Source organism: Pocillopora verrucosa, chromosome 7 (assembly GCF_036669915.1).
Source record: "Pocillopora verrucosa isolate sample1 chromosome 7, ASM3666991v2, whole genome shotgun sequence".
Classification (NCBI taxonomy): Eukaryota; Metazoa; Cnidaria; class Anthozoa; order Scleractinia; family Pocilloporidae; genus Pocillopora; species Pocillopora verrucosa.
The window spans coordinates 8,994,850-9,014,206 of NC_089318.1; the positions used below are offsets into that span (position 1 = coordinate 8,994,850).

The following is a 19,357-nucleotide window of genomic DNA, read 5'->3' on the forward strand; positions in this document are numbered from 1 at the left end:
CACAATACACTGAAATCAACTTCATAACCTAACAAACTAAGACAAACCGAAGTACCAAAATGCGAAAAATAAATGTAACAAAAATGTCTCAAAAGATTGAGAAGAGTGGAGTTGGGTCGAAATTAAATCATGAATTTAAAGTGGAGAGTGCTTGTCATTTCTAGGTCTGGTGAGGAATATCCCACCTCGTCAAAGTCACATATATAGCTTTCTGTTTGAATTTCTGCCCTAGGCTAATATCGTATTAAACGGCCGGGCGGAATTACTGGAAGCTGGGCTTGAATAATAAGCAGGTAATTTAGTGTTAACAACTGGGTTGAAAACGTAAATTAGCCACCGTAAAGAGTAAAAAAGCTGACGTTTCGAGCGTTAGCCCTTCGTCAGAGCGATTAGAGGAATTGTGGGTTGTGTGTGGATTTATATGTAGAAAGTGGAGCTACGCCATTGGTGGGAATATGGTGACGAGAAAACAGGAATAAATTAGTTGAATGAAAAGCGCTCGTTGATTCCGTGGGGATTAAGGGTGCCGATTTGAAATATAAATTTTTGTTCTAGTGTTTTACGGCTTTCCGAACTTCCTAGATGTAAGGAAAGGCCGCAAACTGCCATATGCTGTTTAGAATGATAAGGAAGATTAAAGTGTCTAGCGACTGGCTTGGATGCGTCCTTGTCATTTATTTCCACATCGCGAAGGTGTTCTCGGAATCGGTCACCCAGTCGTCTTCCTGTCTCGCCGATGTATAACTTATTGCAATAAGTGCAAGTTATGCAGTAAATAACATTGGTGGAGGTACACGTAAAGTGATCAATGATCTTAATGGATCTTTTGGGTCCCGATATTTTCTCTACGTTATGAATGAAAGGACAAGTTTTGCATCGTGAGCGAGCGCATTTAAAAGTTCCAGATTGGTCATTGGTTTGAAATGAACTCCTGACTAAAAAGTTGCCTATGTTTTTGTCACGTTTGCCAGTTTTTCGATAAACGCGGCTATCCTGTTTCAACAAATCGATCGACAGGCAGCACTACAAACGGCCGAGAAGGAGAACACGGATCGCATTCCATTTACTCTTACATTTCACCCTCACAACCACGCAGTTAAATCTATCATTCTTAAAAATTTTAAATTACTCCAAAACGATTCAGAGACTGGCACTATCTTTTCGCAACCCCCACTTATTTCATTCAAACGTGACAAAAACATAGGCAACTTTTTAGTCAGGAGTTCATTTCAAAGGGCTAACGCTCGAAACGTCAGCTTTTTTACTCTTTACGGTGGCTAATTTACGTTTTCAACCCAGTTGTTAACACTAAATTACCTGCTATACTCTCCCACCGACGCAGCACCTCAGTTTCTTTAGAAACTTACCCCTTTATTCACTTGAATAATAAGGATTGTCATTCTCAGTCTTAACAGTCTTTTTCATCTTTTCATGCATGCATGGTTTAACAGTTAAGCGAGGTTATCAAGCATGATACAGCTGCGATATCCCCCCCCCCTCCCCACTTGTTGTAACTTGTGTTCCGGACGACCAGTAAGTTTCGAAACTCGACTCGAGCCTTAAAACGCAAAGGATGCTGAAAACATTTTGACTTACTAATTACAATACAATATTGACGTATGACTTACAAAATAAGTGCTGCCCTTTTCTCCGCCACACTGACTTCTCCAAGCGGTGCGATTTTCGCTGGAGTCTTTTTTGCAGCATGTTTAACTGCGGTGGTATTGTCTGCGGTTGAGATCTAGAGGTGGCAAAAAGGAGAAGAAAGGAAGCATAAGTGATCAAATTCGAATACTTGTTAACATTTTCTTTGGATTTTTAGGGATTTCTGTAAAACACATGATTTGTTATCTTAAAATGTTGTTTTTATGGTTTAAATTGTAATTTTTATTAAGAATAAAAGAATAAAAAAAAAAACTGATATGATCAGTATACTGTTCAACATACGATTTACATGTAAACGCTACAACGAACACAACAAAAACTGAATTTATGTTGATCGGCTCCAGGCAAGGATTAAGTACTCTATCTGATACACTCGAACTTTCCATAGATGATGTTCCAATTGAACAAGTTTCCATTGTGAAATTCCTTGGAACATAAATCGATGAAAATTTATCGTGGCATTCCCACATTGATAAAATTTGTAAAAAGATCGCTTCCGCTATTGAAGCCACAAAGCGAGTTAAGCCATCTGTGCCTCAATCCACCCTACTCAATACATACAACTCACTAGTTCAATCTCACTTTGATTACTGCAGCCTTGTCTGGGGTAATTGTGGCAAAAATTTTTCTGACAAGCTACAAAACTACAAAACCGTGCTGCACTTGAAATAAGTTCATCAAACTATGACGTAGATGTCAATTTCCTGCTTCACAAACTCAGCTGGAAAGACTTGAAATCTCAACGTCAAACTCAGAACGCCTTAATGGTTTTCAAGTCTTTTTGTAGTCTGGTTCCCAAATATCTTACGTCTAAATTTGTAAAGGGAAATGAATCAAACTATTCTCTGAGGGACTCAGTAAACAAAATTGTTGTCCCCTTTCCAAGAACTCACTACGTGAAAATAGTTTTAGTTACAGCGGCGCAGCCCTTTGGAATAGCTTACACTGTAACATTAGAGTCTGGGTCATTAAACCAATTCAAACGCCTTCTCTATCATAATTTTTAAACACAGCATTCATGGGAATCAGGTTTTTAAGTGACACATTGTTGTAAGTTAACATAATGTTCGAATCAGGATTTTTAGGTTCTTAGGATATTAATCATTGTATTGGAATTTTTTTGTACCTGATGAATTTTTTTACCGTGTATAAATAATGATTAAGTAAATAAATAAATAGATTCAGGTGGGGAGAATGCGCAGTCTATGAGTCGATAAAGTGATCGAGTTAGGTTGGATCTGGCCAGTAAGGACGACAACAACAACAACAACAGTAACAACAAAACAACTAACAAATTTGTTAGTAAAACTGAATTATGTTAGAGATAAGGCTTCAGTTGTTATATTTTCTACGTTTGGAAAGGTAACCTGATGATGCTGGTGTTCATGGTTTTGTTGTCCCTATTATTGTTATTATTATTCTCATTATTCAATTATTATTATTATTATTATTAGATATAAAGACAAATTTTAAGCCAAGACGTCGAATTCTTGAGAAAGCAGTTGATCCCGAAGACACCCTCTGAACCTGTGACACCTTTTATGGAGACTGCCAGTAACGCAAGTGTTGAAGATCCCAGTCGCATGACCGAAGAATAAGAGCGTGACGCGTGATATGTGACATCCATCGATTTGCTACGATCCTTTAGAACATGATAATGTACATAATATTCTCATTATTTTTATCATCTTTTTGTCTTATTTTTTAACACGAGGCGAGATCTTTTATTTTGATATCAGCAGGTTTACTTTTGTATCTACTTTTTTTTTAATCAAAACGGTTAATATAACGTTTCCAAAGGAGAATAAAAAAGAAAAGAAAGAGCAAAAAACGAGAATCAGTGTTTACAGTAATTTTTTGCTTCACTTTAATACCTCATATTCTTCTAAATTCTATTCTTAAATATTATATCTAATAAATGAGTTAAAAAATGTGTAGATGAAACAACAATAATTTCAACTAGAATTTTTAAAAAGCAGCTTGGTTTTTTAGCCTTCCTCTCCCCTATGTCAGCCGTCTATTCTCCATGTTTTTTTTTTGCCAAGAATCGTCCTCACATTATGTTGTGAATCAAACCACTCCCGTGTGATTTTCAAGCAATTCTTAGATCAATAATGAAAACCATTTAAATCAAAAACTAAATCATATAGAGTGTCTGAAAAGAATCTTTTCATTCCCAAGATCTCTAAAGCAATTACCTGGTGGTCTGCTAAACATTTCCTATAATTAATAATCCTATGAATTTGGTGTTGGATTAAATGGTAATACTCTAGTGGATATATATTTTTATCCTCATCACTTGACTCTTTGATATTGTTTTGATAATGAAAGAAGAAATTAGTTATTGATCATTCCTGGGATTGAAGGGGTTAAGTGGGGATAATATTGAATGTACTTTCAAGGTCTATGTTCCTCTGATCGCCTTTCAGATATTAAGACTACAGCACCTATACTTATATCGAACCATGTCCTCTTCGTAATTGCTGGCCAGGGTCAGTACAAAACTCTGCAGGAATTCATTAGGGTTACATCGAACCCACTGCCGATCCAAGTTTCCAATAGCTGCATTGGCTTTTGGAGCCCAGCCTGTATTCTGTGTCGTGCAGTGAAAGCCAAGGTCGTCGAATCTGTCCAGCACTTCTGTTGTCTTGCCTCGAAGATTAATGTATTGGTTGCTTATGTCCTAATTGATAATAGAAAAATTTTAAAATCGTTTGAAAAAAGATGTCGTTGAGCGCTACAGTCCAGTAGCTGTCCATGGCAGAACCATAGAACCATAGAAATGAAGACAATTTAAAAGACTTGCGTTTTAAAAATAACAAATCAAATCTGTCTTCAAACAGGTTAGTGTTAAGCTTCGTTTTCATTATTGCTACCTGTGACGATTTTTCTAGATATGTAATTGAAATTTGTTTCATAGTTTTGGTTCCACTACAGAATGAACCCCTTCCCCATAGGTCATGGTTTATTTTAAGTTGAGGTACCGTTACAGTTTTTTTTTTTATTTATTTAGTTAGCTAGTCAATCAGTCAGTCAGTTAAGGAAGTAGTGATTGAATAAGTCAAGCCACAGGCAGCCCAACTGTACTTTAAGTGATTTCGGGGCTTTTAAGGTCAGAAGCAGGAATATCTACTGTGCTGAATAAGTGTATTTATTGGATATTGCATGATACATTTTTCGCGATTAATTTAGATTGAATTTTGAGCGTTCCTGTGTATTGTAAAAAAATGATATAAATAAATATAAAAATACAAAAAACGAAAAAAAATTGCAATGATTTTAACACTGTTAACGGTGCACAGCACACGTTTATCCCTAAATCATGCAATATTTAGGGAATATCGACTTCGTTGAACTGAAGAGTGATTGAATACCAGTGGAGGAAGGGGAATTTTGGCTAACACTTCCACAGTTAATACATGTCGTGATCCTTCAATTTTTATTTCTTCACTGAGACTGATGATAGGAATTAGCTTTTATGTTCTCTGCTGTTTAGGGAGATGTGATGTGACCCCACTATGAATGGTTGGTACTATTGACAGAATGGATAGGTGTGACATTTACTGAGCCTAGCTGGTATTCAAGAGAATGTAATTAGTACCAGAAGCTTACTACTGGTATAAATGATCAATCGTTTGTTCTCTCCTTGCAACTTGCCTCAACTAGCTTATGCTATATGCAACTTGTGTCTAACCCTTATTGACAACTGTAAAATTACCAATAAAGTTTTTGAAAGTTTTGTCCTAATTTTATTGGAAAAGAATATAAGGAGTGATCAGGTGAAATATTGTCATGTTCCTTAAGAGTGCTGAGTTTCCAGTGAGAGCTATAAAATTCCATAAGTGACTAATATATAATTTGTCTGCCTTAAAATTGGCAAAGAAAATATAAATTTCTTCAAATAGGCATTGCCAATGCCCATTACTGCAGAATATGCAATGTCAAATTCCCCTTATGACTTAAGTCTCATTTCTCTAAAATCGGATAGATGTAAATCATCCATTTTCATTCGGCATATTAATTACTCCTGGTTATGACTTCTAAATCCCCAAAATCATACATAGTACGGTTGTGGGCCTGTGGTCAAACTGAAAGTCAGTCTATGAAAGTCATTCAATTAGGCAGTTGGTCAGGCAACTAGCCAAATAGTACACCAGTCTGTAAGTCGGACAGCCGGCCAGTCAGTCAGTCTGTCTATCAATCACTATATTAGTCAACCAAAGAGTAAGACAGTCAGTTGGATGGCTTTAGCAAATTTTTTTGAACTTTAAAAGAGCACACAATGCTTAAGTAACTCAGTCAGTAAGCGAGCCAGTCAGCGAGTAAGTGAGTTCGTTGGTTAATCAGTTAGTCAGTCAGCCATCAGTGAGTCGTCCGGAAAATTAGCAAGTCAACCAGTCAGCCAGCCATTTAATCAATCAGAAAGTCAGTTTCCAGTCAACCCATCTGTATGTCAGTCAGAGCGTCAGTCAGTCCATTAATCAGTTTATTGATTGGTTATCTACTTGTTTCAGCTAGTTACTTCGTTACTTGGTGATTAACTAAGAAGTAGGGCTTATTATGACAGTTTTTCACCCGCTTCTTTTCTCCAATCCCCATCTTCGGCCTTGCGCCTTGATAAAAAAAAATGAAGGTTTCAGACCTCTTACCGTAACCTCAGAATCCAGCTGACTGAGTTTATTCCGGTATCGCTCGATTAGCAAGTCCTTCGTGTTAGTCTCGTCCTTAAGCGCCACCATCTTGCTGTCCAGTAAAGTCTGCAAACTTTTGAATTGAACTCGATCAGCTTTGGAGTCAAGCTTGGCTGTCAGTTGGTCGATCTCGGCTTTCTGTCGTTGTATTGTCTTTTCATAGGATGTTATTTGCCGCTCCATGTCGGAGAGTTTGACGGAGAACGACATCAAAGCTGCTAAGGCGGAACTTTGTGGGGCCTGTCGCTGCAAAAAAAAAAAAAGCAGATAAATATTTAATAATAATAATAATAATAATGTAAAATTAAAATAGGAGAGAGAAAGGGAAATCAATGATGCCGAGTAAAGGTTTACTCCGTTTGGCCATATCTCTCAAGCTGCTTCTAACCATGACTTTGGTGTTCGTCTGACCACAAAAACTGACGCTTTTAAAAGTTAATTATAAATCGAAAAAATCGAAAATCGAAAAAGAGTTTAAAATGCTACAGTCAGCCAGCCGACCCAAACCTCCATCGTTTTTTTCATTCCTCCGCTTCTATCGCGCTGTTTACCATCGCGTTTCGTTTTACTAACTGAACGCTTGGGACATGCTAACCTAACAGGGGAGGTGAAGGAAATTGACCGTGTAGCCACAAATAGGAAAGGGCATCGCTTGTTGTCCCATGTTTTATCTGTAAAGTTAACTCCTGATACTGCTTGATACCTCTCTAGAATACCTCTATGTATTACGAAAACCGTGCCATGTTGTTAAAAGTCAATGAAAGGTTTATTGTCGTAAAGAATCGTGTTGCTGCACTAGTGACGTCTTTTCCTCGGATATCCACTCTTACCTTCAATCGTAGCTTTCCTCTCGGCATCCCAACTGAGTGTTCAAAAATGTTTAAGGGTAGAAGAAACAGCAACAAAGCTGCGAAATTCGTCATCATCGCCAGTCAAGTCTTCAACAACAACAATAGCGGTTTGTGTGCGCCTTGTCGAGAGAAATCCTATCTTTGACAGACTCAGCTGATGACAGAAGAGGGTTGATTAAGTCAGCCGGTAACAAGATAATGGTGGACTGGACATTCGGCGTGACCGGAATGATGCTCATGATGATGATACATCGACTTTCGTCCCTGACTCGAGAATCAACCTCGAGAGAAAACGGTCTTCTCGTCTCCATGAGAATCGTCAGTTAGGGCTACAATATTGAATAGCCTGGTCATTTTGAAATGGCGTCTGTCACGAAATCCGATGAGACAGGACGTGTAATAGCAAAAAATACGAAGTCGATACTTGTTACAGATGACACGGGTGGCAAAAACGATGGGATGATCAGCGAGTGCTTTGATGGATCTGCATGACCCTGTTTTACCACTTGATCAATTTTCGAGTAGTCCATTGAGAAATTTTTTGGCCCGAAATTTAATGATTCTTGTTATACATAAATAAATAACTGATATAGTGAGCTCTCAAGGTCTGTATGTAGCTCCTTGAACGTATTCATGGAATAACAGCCCGCTAACAAAGACATGAAAATAATCTGGGAAGTCTTACATCTACCGAAGACCGCATTTGAAGGATATTTGTCTTCTTGGGATCCTGTTGTTATACGCGTTCTTGAGGTTGCCCCAACAAGAAGAATCCAGCGTCCTCTGAACCAAGAGTGTTCGTTTCTCATTGTCTCTCCGAAAGATCAAGTTACAAGAAAACAAACCGGTCTTTGTGTGCCAGTTATGTTTTCGAAGATGGCGTTGTCACGTACAGTCATATTTGCCCTGCTTTCTATGCAGTTCCATTTTGTCTTTACAGACGGACATGAGAAGCCAATGGAAAGAAATCGATTGAAGGTAAATTTATGCACCCAAATTACCTTCTACTGATGTGATAAAGACATATTCACGTTAGAAATTGACAATTTGTGCTTCGTTTCAAGGCTCAGTCATACTGGTTTAAAATTCCACGTAACGGCTGTGTCATTCACGAGATATCAACGTTTGTTTTAGAGACAAAGAGTAGATGGAAAGTACCACGAGAAATAACGGAACGCATGCTTTCTCTTTAGGCCAGAAGGGTTGAGATAATTGTTCCAGATACTAAACAACTAAAATTTGAGTTTGCATGGTCAAGTAAATCGTGAGTAACAGAAGGATTTATTGGTGGGGTGAAGGAGGGGGGGAGGGGGGGGGGGTGGGAATCGGCCCTCAATCGAGCCGTGCCATGCCTGAGTACATCACGAGGGAGTGAGGCTCACTGCTACCTTTTAATTCGGGAAGGCGATTCAGTAGGCTGTACTTGTAAATATCTCGAGGGAGGATTCAAAATTAAAAAAGGGGACATGTGCGTATCAATATGCAGTAACAGGAGTTTATTATCATAATCATGGGCTCCTGATAAGAATAAATTTTTAGGTGTTGACCTGACTTCCCAGTTATAGCGTTCTCTTCTCCTCTGTCTCCAACCAACCCTCTCCCCCTTTATTTTTAGAGGCAAAGAGAGACTAGAAGATAAGAGAGGGAAATATTTCACTCGCTCTGAATTATGACATAATGATCTAATGCGCAGTCGATGAGAAGTAGAAAGCCAGTAGCCCCCAGCCCCCCTCCTTCACTGTCTAGGAAAAAACATGTGAAAATAAAACATTAGAAGATAACTGTTACCTTCGGATGATGATCTCTCACACTCTTTCTAGAGAGCCCTCAGCGATGATGATATCATACTTGGTCTTAAAATGTACGAAACGAAAATGGCCGGTTTGCAGAGAAAAATCGCACAGCAACTGGCAAGCATGAAGAAACAAAAAAGTCGGATCAACTTTATCAAGTTTTATATGAAAAGAAAAGGGGACGACTACGAGAAGGAAGACCTGGAGGGAAATATTATAGCTGATACTGAAAAAGGCAAACAGAATCTACAGCTCGCATCACTTGACAACCTGGTGAAGGAAGCAGATCATCAGGAGGAGCGACAACGGGTGAGTGACAGGTATCATTTAGCCTAGGTGACAGTTCAAGTTCAAAGTTCTGTAAGCTTGTAATGCGTGTCGGGAATATCGCTTCTAGTACGCCAGGTCAAGCCTTCATTATAAATTTCTGCGTAAAACAGATTTTTTTTTTAAAGCCATAAAGATTGTGATTTAAAAAAAACTAATTTGTTTGTTTATATATCAAAGTGTTAAGATACTTTGTAGAAACAGCTATACGTAAAAAAATATATTTGAAATGTAATTTATCCTTAAGTCTGAAAATTAACCTCGAGCTTGTAGGAAATCCAAACATTTCAAAACTTCTTCTTTAATTTTCGTCTCTTATTGGTGGAAGTCTTTCAGGTATTGATAATTATGACTGAGTCGTTCTAAAGGAAAATAAAACCCGAGATGGAACAAGGATGGAAAGCCAATATTGTAAAATATTATTAAAAGTGGCCACGTATGCAAGTTTAAGGGCATATGTGTACATAGCTGCAAAGACTGGGGGGAATTTTCTGTGGAGAAAAATGATGCATACGAGACTGCCTGCACTACCATTGTTCTTTCTCGAATACCACCTCATTCCTTGGGAAATCATTACTACTTCCTATCAGGCAAAATGAAGAACTGAATAAATAGATGAATGAATTAAATGAAAGATTTTGAATTTTAGGCGACTTTAAGATGGCATAATTCAAACCTATAACGTACTTAGTTTAAACAAAAAAGATGCCCACCCATTATCGTTTTCCTATTGCTTACAGTGTACCACTCGGGAGATTTCGTACCAGTACTTACAATGTGCCCCCTTGGGGGTTCTGACAGGGAGATACGTGACGCTTCAGACTAAAATTTTAATTCTTGGTCTATATTCGCTGCTGAAATTTCCATTTTGTTTCCATTTGCCATCAGGGACTCTTGGAAGAACTTAAGAAAGAAAACACCGTTATGAGTGACATTCACAAGCGCGTGCTGGATAATAACGCGATCTGCCGTGACACATACACTGAATGGAAAGACGTGGGAAGTGGTACGATCAGAGAACTCTCCAAGCAGTACGTGAAATGCAATGAAGACGAGCTTTTGCTCCGATTTTATTTGCAGAAGAAGTCCACAGCTGCTAAGAAAATCAGATATAAATATCGATGTTGTCGATTTAGTTTGAAAGATAAATGGAAAAGGCCAGACGACATGTGAAGTCACCTAGTTCTTGAATGGAAGAACTTTGCATTTAGCTCTGATAAATCATAGCTTACTGACACTTTGTACCTCCTGATTTTGCCATAACTATTTTGGACTAGCGTTGAGAGAAACGAACAACGTACCTTCATTTGTTTATTTTTCCTGGAATCCTTAAATCGGAGATAAAATTAAATCGTAGATGAATTAGATTTGGTTTTTTTTTCATCAGACTAATCACTTTTTCGTGAAAGTGACCCTGTCTTTTTTCCCCTATGTTCGGTGGCCGATTTGACTCTCATAAATCCTCGCAAAATTAATTTACCCCTGAAATATAAATACTGAGTGCTCCAAGAAACCTTGACGGAAGACTGCCTGACCTTGTTAGCATATATCGAACGTGAATAAATTAGAGTCAGCAAGAGAATGTTAAAGTCGAAGACATGCACAAAGAGCACAGTTATCAACTGTAAAGAGCCCACATCAGCTTTTACGTGTTTTGTGGGCATCACACAACTTTGTGTGAAGGAACTAGGGGGTTCTTCGTCTTTTTTATTTATTTCTTTTTTTTCTTTTTTTTTTTGTTTGGTTCTTGCTTCAATTTCGTAAACAAGTGTCTGAGGATGGGCTCAGAAAATGTAAGTTAACAATTTACAGCTGATTAAAAGAAATTTTTTATTTCCCTAAATTAAAATGATTTTACTCAATTATTTCCCCAAATCAAGAACTATGTAGTCAAACTTGGGTCATGAACGCACAAACATGTTTTCTTTCATGAAAATGCAGGGATGAATTGTGAAATACACTGAAATCCGTCAAACAAAAGGAATGAACATATGCTGAACATACGAACTTTGTTATCAGCTGCAAACGTGTGGGATCGTCTAGACATGACTCTCCTGTCTCAATTGCATTTCAAAATTCACTCTGCTCGCGAAGCGTAGAACATAATTGACCAACTCGGCGATGTTGGAGTTTTTTTTTCTTTTTTTTTAAACTCTCCATTGAAAGTTGTGCCCAAAAAAATATCATATATTTAAGCACTTTCTATAGGTTTACCGATGTTAGGAGGACGCTCGAAAAGTTTATAAATCACGAACCGATTTGCTATTTTAAAATAAACTTAATTTCTCTTAATTTTCTATGGGTTTAGTGCGATTAACGATAAGGTTTTTTAACCAATCAGGGCGTTGGTAGCATCTCAGTCATTCTAAGAACATCTGGCAACCTTGTTAATGATAAGATTGTTTTATATAAACAGTTAGGTTCAAATTTTTACATGAACCTTACAGTGACTTCCAATGATAGTCAATTAGCACATTTAACGTCATATCAAAGCTATCGCAATTCATAAATGTGTATATTTAGTCAGTGATACACCGTGTTGAGGAAAAAAATCATCGTGAACAGTCATATTCTCTTGGAATATTACATGCAGACAGTATGTTCAATGTAGCATTTTCTCGTTCATTTAGTAAAATATTTCGTCTGCTCTCCTTTCGTGATTTGTAATCGTTAGAAAACAAACTTCAATTAGTATAAAATAATAGGAATAATGAATGAGACGCCCGGTAATACTGATGACGTAAAGGGTAAGTTTTATTTAACCAAGAATAAAATTTTTTTCGCCTAATTTTTTTCGCTTTCGAAATGAGCCATTCAACTCAGGCTATCATACAGAGGTTGATCGATTCTGTGATTTGTGACCGCTTGATTTCGCGGGATTTGTATTTTGAATTAGGCTATTATAAGGACGATTTAGTCGGAAATTCCGTAAATCAAGGTAAGGTTTTTTCAGAGTGGTTTATAAAAATTTAAACGGTAACTACACAGAAATTTTCTCTGGTGCCTATGATTTCGACGGAGAATTTACCAAGAATGACGTATTCCTACCATTAGAGCGTAATATAGCCGTGCGTTCGTCGAAAGGAGAGAAAGAGCCAGTGTGACAATTACACAGCACATCTGTATTTGCAAGCATTTCCTTGTGTTCGTGAGTGAAGTGTCTTAAATTCTTGGATTATAAGGGAAAAAATTGAATCAAGACAGAGCATCGAGGCGGACTCCAACAGTAATTTATGATATTTTCGATTTTTTTTAACTACCTCCGTAAATGCTTGTTCAGCTCGTCTGATTATGACATGAACTGATTCAACGGCTTTGATTAAGAAAACTTAGTTCGAGGGCAGCATAACTCATATCATATTTTGATCATTTTTTGTTTATCAAATATTTCGCTGATTATGCAATCTTTCCTTGAGTCTTAACAACACCTGACTGTTTATTTTCCTATGTCTTGGTTTAAACCGCAATAAAGAGAGTAATTCACTCGAAGTCGAAGAAAAAAAAGAAAAACAAAAAATAAAAAGAAGAGTGACTTTAGATCTGGGAATTGGAATTCTAGATAAAGGTTACAACGAAATTCTTCTAGCAAGAGATTGTAATATCTTACTTCTATGCCAGCACGGTTCAAAATAGTCATCTACTAGCAAATTTTTTCAGAATTAACCTTTGAAACTGTGAATTTGCTTTTAATTTAAGTTTTTTTTTCTATTCCTTTTACACTTCGTAATTCCTATCTTCGTTAATTTCCTACATCCTGTTGGAAAGTAGAACTTAGCTGATTTTAAGCGATCTCCTTGGCCTCTTTCAGTTTAGATACGTAATTGAAACGCGTTCCTTCATAGAATCTTTAATGTCTTCTAAATGGCTGGGAAAATATTATCTTTTTAAAATTTGTTTGGAAAGATCGGAACGGCTAATTGCTTGATGTATCTTATGTTTAAAATAACAACACGAAAACAGTGCATATTCAAATTATCTTGAAGAAAGAAAACATGAATTTGAATTTTCGCCCACTTCTGAAAGGAACAAATTGCAGTTCGCCCTTAGGCGCCATCACTATAGTGGCGAACGCATGTCTCGATTAGAAGTGTAGATATCCATGTTATGTCCTTTGATGGCTTAAATACGTTGGACTGTTGATTATAATAGTTATTTCTTACTTCTAGGCTTTCGTTTACATCAGAGCTTACTGTACTCTTTCAATGAATGGCGCGTACAACACGAACAATATTACGTCCACCAACGAGTCAAGAGGTAAGATATGACATAGGAGAGATTAAGTGTTTGCGAAAAATGACAAAAGGCAAAAACGATGGCATTAAATGCCAGACTGGGGTTAAAATATTTGTATTTCCTATGAAAGAGCTAATTTCCCAATAGTTTTCTACTCCTGTAGAGCAATCTGAGGAATATGGGAAAATTGAGGAAGAATTTACTCCGCTTTTCGACATTGGTGAATTGTATCTTGAATATCACGGTTCTTGCAAAATTATGATAGTTATCGATCTCGACATCTCATCAGCCATTGCGAGGAGTCTTTAGTCTCGATGGCAACTAGCTCTTCCTTATTGTCAGTCTCATATTTTAAACATGAGGTATCTCGCGAGTCCTAGATTTTACCATTCGCCACCTTCTCTCGCGCGGTTTGCCGTTTTCTGTAAAACGTCATATTGATTTAAAATTAATCTTTATAATTTCACCGATTTGCTCGCTCTATTGAGGCTATGCATTACGTAATGAGGCCCAATATTGATTCCGATCCGCTGTTTTTTCCATTATCTGCCCTATAGTGGCTCAATCAATCAGCTGAACATCAATATTATTTTGAACAATAGCTCGTCGGTTTTCCGCCAAAAGGATTAAAGATATCCAAAACTTTTCTGGTTGAGAGGATAAATTGTGTATTCTCATTGTAACCAATAATATTCTCATTGACCAATAACTAACTAACTAACTAACTAAATAAATAAATGAATAAATAAATAGATATTTTTATTGTTGTCTTACATTTAAGATTTTCGTGACACGTTTTCGATGTTAGTATAAACCAACTGAGTTTTATCATTTTAGTCAAAGCTTAATAGAACGCATCAAGGTTTGTGGTGATTGCGGACAAAAGAAAATTTGTATACCTCGGCAGAGAAAATGTCATATTATGAAGCCCGCCCTGCTCCTTGCACAATATTTTGCTGCTACAGGCAACAACCCAGTTTACTATAAAGGGTAGTTGTTTTCGATGGAACTATTGATTTCAACGGAATCTAAAACTTAAAATGGCGTCAAGACGAAGACACTTTGCTAGCAGTTTGCCGAAAAGACCTTTACGTCTGAATCTAAATACTGTAAATAATGGCCTTCGATCAAAACGCGTTAGTTCCATCAAAAATCTCTATAGATTCCGACCAAACGCGTACAGCCTGCTCAGATTATTGGCGACACATTTGTTACAAAAACGAAAAAAAATCTTAACTCAAAAGGGCGAACTTCATGGCGAGCGTTAAGAACGAAAAGAGAGGAGTGGGTGACAGGCATTTTCTTCCATCCCTCACCCCACCTCCCACAAAAACTTGCTGGTCGCCAAGCCACTCTTAACGAAGACCGCGTTTAATTTCAAAAGGTTCAACAATAAAATAATTATCATAAGAAGGCAAAGTTTACTCAAAATATTGGATCAATGGAGCCAAGGACATCATCTGCCGAAATATTGGCTCGCATGTTTGCATCCAGTCCAAGTTATGATCAGAACTCTTTTCCAGTATATTCGCACAGGAAATCCACTTTAGATGCCGACATTTTCTGAATATTTGCAAAGATTTTTTTTAACAATTGGACCTCCATTCAGGAAACATTGAGTTGAAAAAAAAGGAGCCGGAAAATACTCTTTGTAAACTGGTGAGACTTCTAATGTTCCACGGCAGTCAGGAACCACGATTCTTGTTCACAAAGTTAGCAACGATGCTGGGCATGAGATGCTAAGCATGACATAAAGCAGTGTAACGGAACGAGCTGTTGGACACATGAATGGATTCCTTTTTATAGTCCTAGACAAGAAATAACCGCATGAGTTTTTTTCCTGCAACATTTTTTATTTATTTATCTGTTTTTTTTTTTAATTTAAATCTAAATTTTGTTTAGTGCTACCTTACTCGAGTGGACACGTGCGAAACACGTTTGACTATGCTTGCCTTAGGAAAAGAAAATGTAAAAATAAAAATTACCAATATAAAAATTAATTGAGCCACAAAATTTCCATCTTTGAGGAGCATACCGTGCACCTTTGCGGTACGTAGAAAACGATTTAAGCCAAACGTTCCTGTAAAGGACATGTGTGAAGCTAGGATCAACTTAAATACACATCATTATAAGATGTTGACTGGGGAATCATAATTAACAAAAAATTGGTCTCTGAGAGAGTGAAATACATGACATAGTTGGAGGTCGGATTATTGTTTTCTTCGAAAATAATTCAAATGCAAATAGTTTAAGCCACCTTACTTGTGTTTTCTTTGTAACCGTAAAAAGCTGTCAGGAAATTTCTCCAAACAATACTTAGACAAAAGCCGAGAAGGAAAAGCGTAGAAAAATTCTAATCATAAGTTTTTCCTAGTTAACCTAAGATGGATTTTGAAGAAGAAGGTGATCCAAAACCCGCTAAGGTGAAGCGAACATCGGGTAAAGCTCAAAAGTAAAAGATCGAAGACACAATTACCTCTTAGAGGAGTAAAATAGGTTTGCCGAGGTGATGTCGAAGAATAAGTTCTAATATGGCCAAATGGTTTGGCTAATTATCGTATCCGGATCATTGTTTTCTCTAAAGCAAACAAGTCCTTTTGAAGTCCGCCGTGATTTTATTGCCGCCAAGCAAAGACATTATTATTCCAGGTACATTCAGGGATCTAAAGCACAATAGGTCCTATTGAATTTTCTCTCTATGGGCCTATTAACAACCTAATGTGTGCTTAGCCTTACACGTCTCTTTCAGTAACTGAGCCGGCTTCCATCACGTAAGTTGGATCTTCCACGACTCTGCTTTCTTAACCTCCACATCCAGAAGCATTTCCAAATTTCAGTCCTCTTTAGGAAAAAACCTTGACGACCTACGAGGAATTGCGTCACTTATGATGTAATGGGATTGGTTTGTAAAAGGATTATGAACCGACCTCCGGGTGTCCAATATCCTGTCTTGCTCTGGTCAATATTGTTTGTCGTTGTAGACGAGACAACAAGAATCGTGACGACGTAAATGTTCTTTGGCCGACATGGAGTTTAGACGACGTGATTAATGTCATCGGCATAGTTTGGTAATTCTTAAACTGTTGTAGAGAAAAGATTTGAGGCATCTGATGCCCATGGTTGAATGTCATTAGTTATAAGGCTGTTGGTATGTAGACAGGAAATGAACTTCTGCTAAGACTGTACCAGGGAACCTATTTAATATTTTCACTTGACCAAATTCCTGCTGCTTTGGTGTATGTCCTGATGTCTCCAATTAACGAAAAACGTTAGAGGGACAACTAACAAGTTGATCATTTTTATTCTGAGGAAGACAGTACAGCCTGGCTATCGTATAAAGTAAAACGGGAAAATTATCTGTTGGATTGGGCCGAAAATGGAAAACAATACGTTAACGTCGTGGACTGTCATACCTGAACGCTCTGTTGGGCATCCTGTCAGCGGTTTCTCGTTATCAGTTTTGGAAAAGGTATTATATGCAGAGCTGTAGCCCTTTCTTAATGTGTTTTCTATTTTGAGTATGGTAAGTTCGAACTGATGTTTTGCAGGTGAGTTTGTCCGAGTCAGTGTATTTAGCCAATTACTCGGGTCGATGTACACAATCTCATCCGGCGCCATCTGCACAAGAAGTCGTATTTGAAATTTCAATTTCAATGTCCTTCACACTTTTAAAACCGGGAAGTTTTATTTGAAAGCACATTCGATTACTTCTCGAACTAGAGCATAGTGTGTCAACACCGTTACCATTCTCTGCCTCATCTAATGCCAAAACTTCAGTAATTGCTTGAAAAGCCTAAACGTCACTTGTATTTCATGACATTGTACTTCGACGCTATTTTCCTTTTTGTCGTGGTATGCAGATCGCGAAGATCTTGGATTGTTCTCAAGAAGCTGTGCAAGATACCCAAAACCTACAGAGAAACTTAAAATCCCTCAGGGAGGAGAAGGAATACTGGGAAAACTTTATGGATCTGGAGGAGTGGAACAGAGAAACAGTCGATGAAGTCGAAATAGCGTGGAATAAAAGGTATTCACCCCTGCCCAGCTTATTCCTAATTACTGTGACCTTCGTTATTCTTTTTTATAGCCATCAGGCACGAATGAAGAGGCCAACATTGTTTCGATACTTCTATTAATGCGATAACTAAGCGAGAATATAACCTGCAATCAATTCGAGTGGAATGTTTTGACGAGAATATAATATACTTAGGTAACTAGAGGAGTCAAAAATAACACCCATCTCTCACAGTTTGATATTAGCTTTCAAACCTTAGAGTGATTCCTAGATATCGTAGATATCATGCTGAGAACGTACTGAAACTGCAGCATTGAGTAATTACTTTGAGAAGTTACGTTTCAAGTTTTTTTGTAGTTGCCTGCAGGAGGGAACATAACCTTTTGTGATATCGAAAAACCTTTTTTTTTTTTCCATGGTAGTATTTGTTTACTCCTAAAAGGCATTTTGCTTTACAATTAGTGTGAGAGTAATGAAGCTAAAATGAATGGCAATAGGAGCTTTTCACTTCGTTTAAATTTCTTCGTTTTTATCGAAGTTTCACCTCACGGGAAATTAAGAGTCACCTCGGTGAATGACTCAAACGGTTGTAAACACCTGGACATCAGAATTTTCTTGTTTTAAAAAATACTTTCCACTTTGTATTGATTCTTTAATATCTTATTTCTAATAGCGTGCATTTTCTTAACAAAGCATCTAATTGTTTGGCATGATGTTATGGCGGTAATTGCAAACGGGCTGTTTGCCTCATTAGTAAAGAGCCCTTTCCTTCAGTAAACAATGGATTATTATCACCTCGAAAATTTGACCGAAACGAGGACTTAGCTGTTAACACGTATTCATGTTAGTCTGAGTGGTTGTCGATGTCACACTAGTCTATTTTAGGTTGTCCATAAATCATATTAGAAAAACCAGTTAGCTCGTTTCTTAAACAAAAGCTGTGATTTATTTGGTTTCAAAAAATTTATTTACGTGCCTACGCCATATTGCAAGCTGAACTATGTCGTGAGAGATGAAAAGGACTAAAGGGAAAAGATGTTGAAGTTAAAGAGATCATAGCAATATTCTTGGGAAAATATTTATTCAAGGCTAACTGCCTCCTAGTATTGAATTTTAAGAATACCTTTAAAAAAGTTATTTTCTTCCTTCTTGACATAACCCAGAAGGCATTAAACGCCTCCAGTTCAGCGTGATCTGTTTTTTTTCGGACGAGGCGGTTTTGGGTTGAGATGGTCAAGTGACTCCGCTGCTACTTGAGAACGGTGTGTCTCTCTTAAGGCGAAGAGTGCGATCGAACCACGCGAAGCAAACTCATTATTAGACTCTTCTTTAACCAGTACCTCTACATCATGACATAAGCGCTAATTTCAAAGAATAACTAAGATTATGTCTCAAGGTATCACTCAGTCCCAATACGGGACTGGTCATCACATGCAGATAGATCTACGACGTAAGACTGGTAGAAACATGAGCGTGAGTGATATGTCACGATACTTGAAAAACAGTGAATCAAACAAACTGAAGAGATAGAAGTGATTGACTACTGAATATAAGATCATGGGGTTTGTTATCATTTCAAACAACCAATATCGCATTCTCCAATTAATTTTGTTGAGGCATCAGTCTTTAAAAACAATTTTTTTCTCCTTTCACATACCAAAATCTTTTTTCTTGGGAACAAACTAGCAGCTAATGGATGTCATTATTTAAAGAGGAGGAATAATAAAAACAACAAAAGAAAGCCATAAAGAAGATATAAGCAGGGACTGTAAGGCGACTAGA

The 19,357-nt window shown here is 37.4% G+C and overlaps 3 protein-coding genes across 7 annotated transcripts in view; 2 read left to right on the forward strand and 1 right to left on the reverse strand.

Moving 5' to 3' along the window:
* Nucleotides 1–3,504: 3,504 nt before the first annotated feature.
* On the reverse strand, nt 3,505–7,437 carry LOC131771729 (uncharacterized). The gene is made up of 3 exons (XM_059087580.2): nt 7,187–7,437; nt 6,315–6,602; nt 3,505–4,348 (listed from the first exon to the last, which is right to left on the reverse strand). The coding sequence occupies exons 1-3, from the start codon at nt 7,280–7,282 to the stop codon at nt 4,091–4,093; spliced, it is 642 nt and encodes a 213-aa protein (XP_058943563.2). The 5' UTR covers nt 7,283–7,437; the 3' UTR covers nt 3,505–4,090.
* A 51-nt stretch (nt 7,438–7,488) lies between these two features.
* Nucleotides 7,489–11,160, forward strand: LOC131771727 (uncharacterized). Its single transcript, XM_059087579.2, has 3 exons — nt 7,489–8,185; nt 9,028–9,309; nt 10,216–11,160. Exons 1-3 carry the CDS (start codon nt 7,868–7,870, stop codon nt 10,498–10,500), a joined length of 885 nt encoding a protein of 294 aa, XP_058943562.2. The 5' UTR covers nt 7,489–7,867; the 3' UTR covers nt 10,501–11,160.
* Nucleotides 11,161–13,528: 2,368 nt separating this feature from the next.
* Nucleotides 13,529–19,357, forward strand: part of LOC131771725 (uncharacterized) — a 34,332-nt gene continuing 28,503 nt past the window's right edge. The window contains exons 1-4 of one of the 5 annotated variants that reach the window (XM_059087570.2): nt 13,534–13,581; nt 16,310–16,602; nt 16,874–17,029; nt 17,421–17,587. In XM_059087570.2, coding sequence (XP_058943553.2) covers nt 16,937–17,029; nt 17,421–17,587 — 260 coding nt within the window. In that variant the 5' untranslated portion in view covers nt 13,534–13,581; nt 16,310–16,602; nt 16,874–16,936. Of the gene's footprint in view, nt 13,582–16,309; nt 17,030–17,092; nt 17,109–17,420; nt 17,588–19,357 lie in introns of those variants that run through there. The other 4 variants (XM_066169979.1, XM_066169978.1, XM_059087571.2 and 1 more) reach the window with 4 other exon arrangements.

What these genes read in the sequence shown, in the direction of transcription:
- LOC131771729 (XM_059087580.2), bottom strand. Translation starts at nt 7,282, where the DNA reads ATGATGACGAATTTCGCAGCTTTGTTGCTGTTTCTTCTACCCTTAAAC. An exon ending in GAGGAAAGCTACGATTGAAG is followed by an intron (nt 6,603 to 7,186) that starts GTAAGAGTGGAT and finishes TTTTTTTTGCAG; the next exon opens with CGACAGGCCCCACAAAGTTC. An exon ending in AGCTGGATTCTGAGGTTACG is followed by an intron (nt 4,349 to 6,314) that starts GTAAGAGGTCTG and finishes ATTATCAATTAG; the next exon opens with GACATAAGCAACCAATACAT.
- LOC131771727 (XM_059087579.2), top strand. Translation starts at nt 7,868, where the DNA reads ATGAAAATAATCTGGGAAGTCTTACATCTACCGAAGACCGCATTTGAA. An exon ending in TGGAAAGAAATCGATTGAAG is followed by an intron (nt 8,186 to 9,027) that starts GTAAATTTATGC and finishes CACTCTTTCTAG; the next exon opens with AGAGCCCTCAGCGATGATGA. An exon ending in ATCAGGAGGAGCGACAACGG is followed by an intron (nt 9,310 to 10,215) that starts GTGAGTGACAGG and finishes ATTTGCCATCAG; the next exon opens with GGACTCTTGGAAGAACTTAA.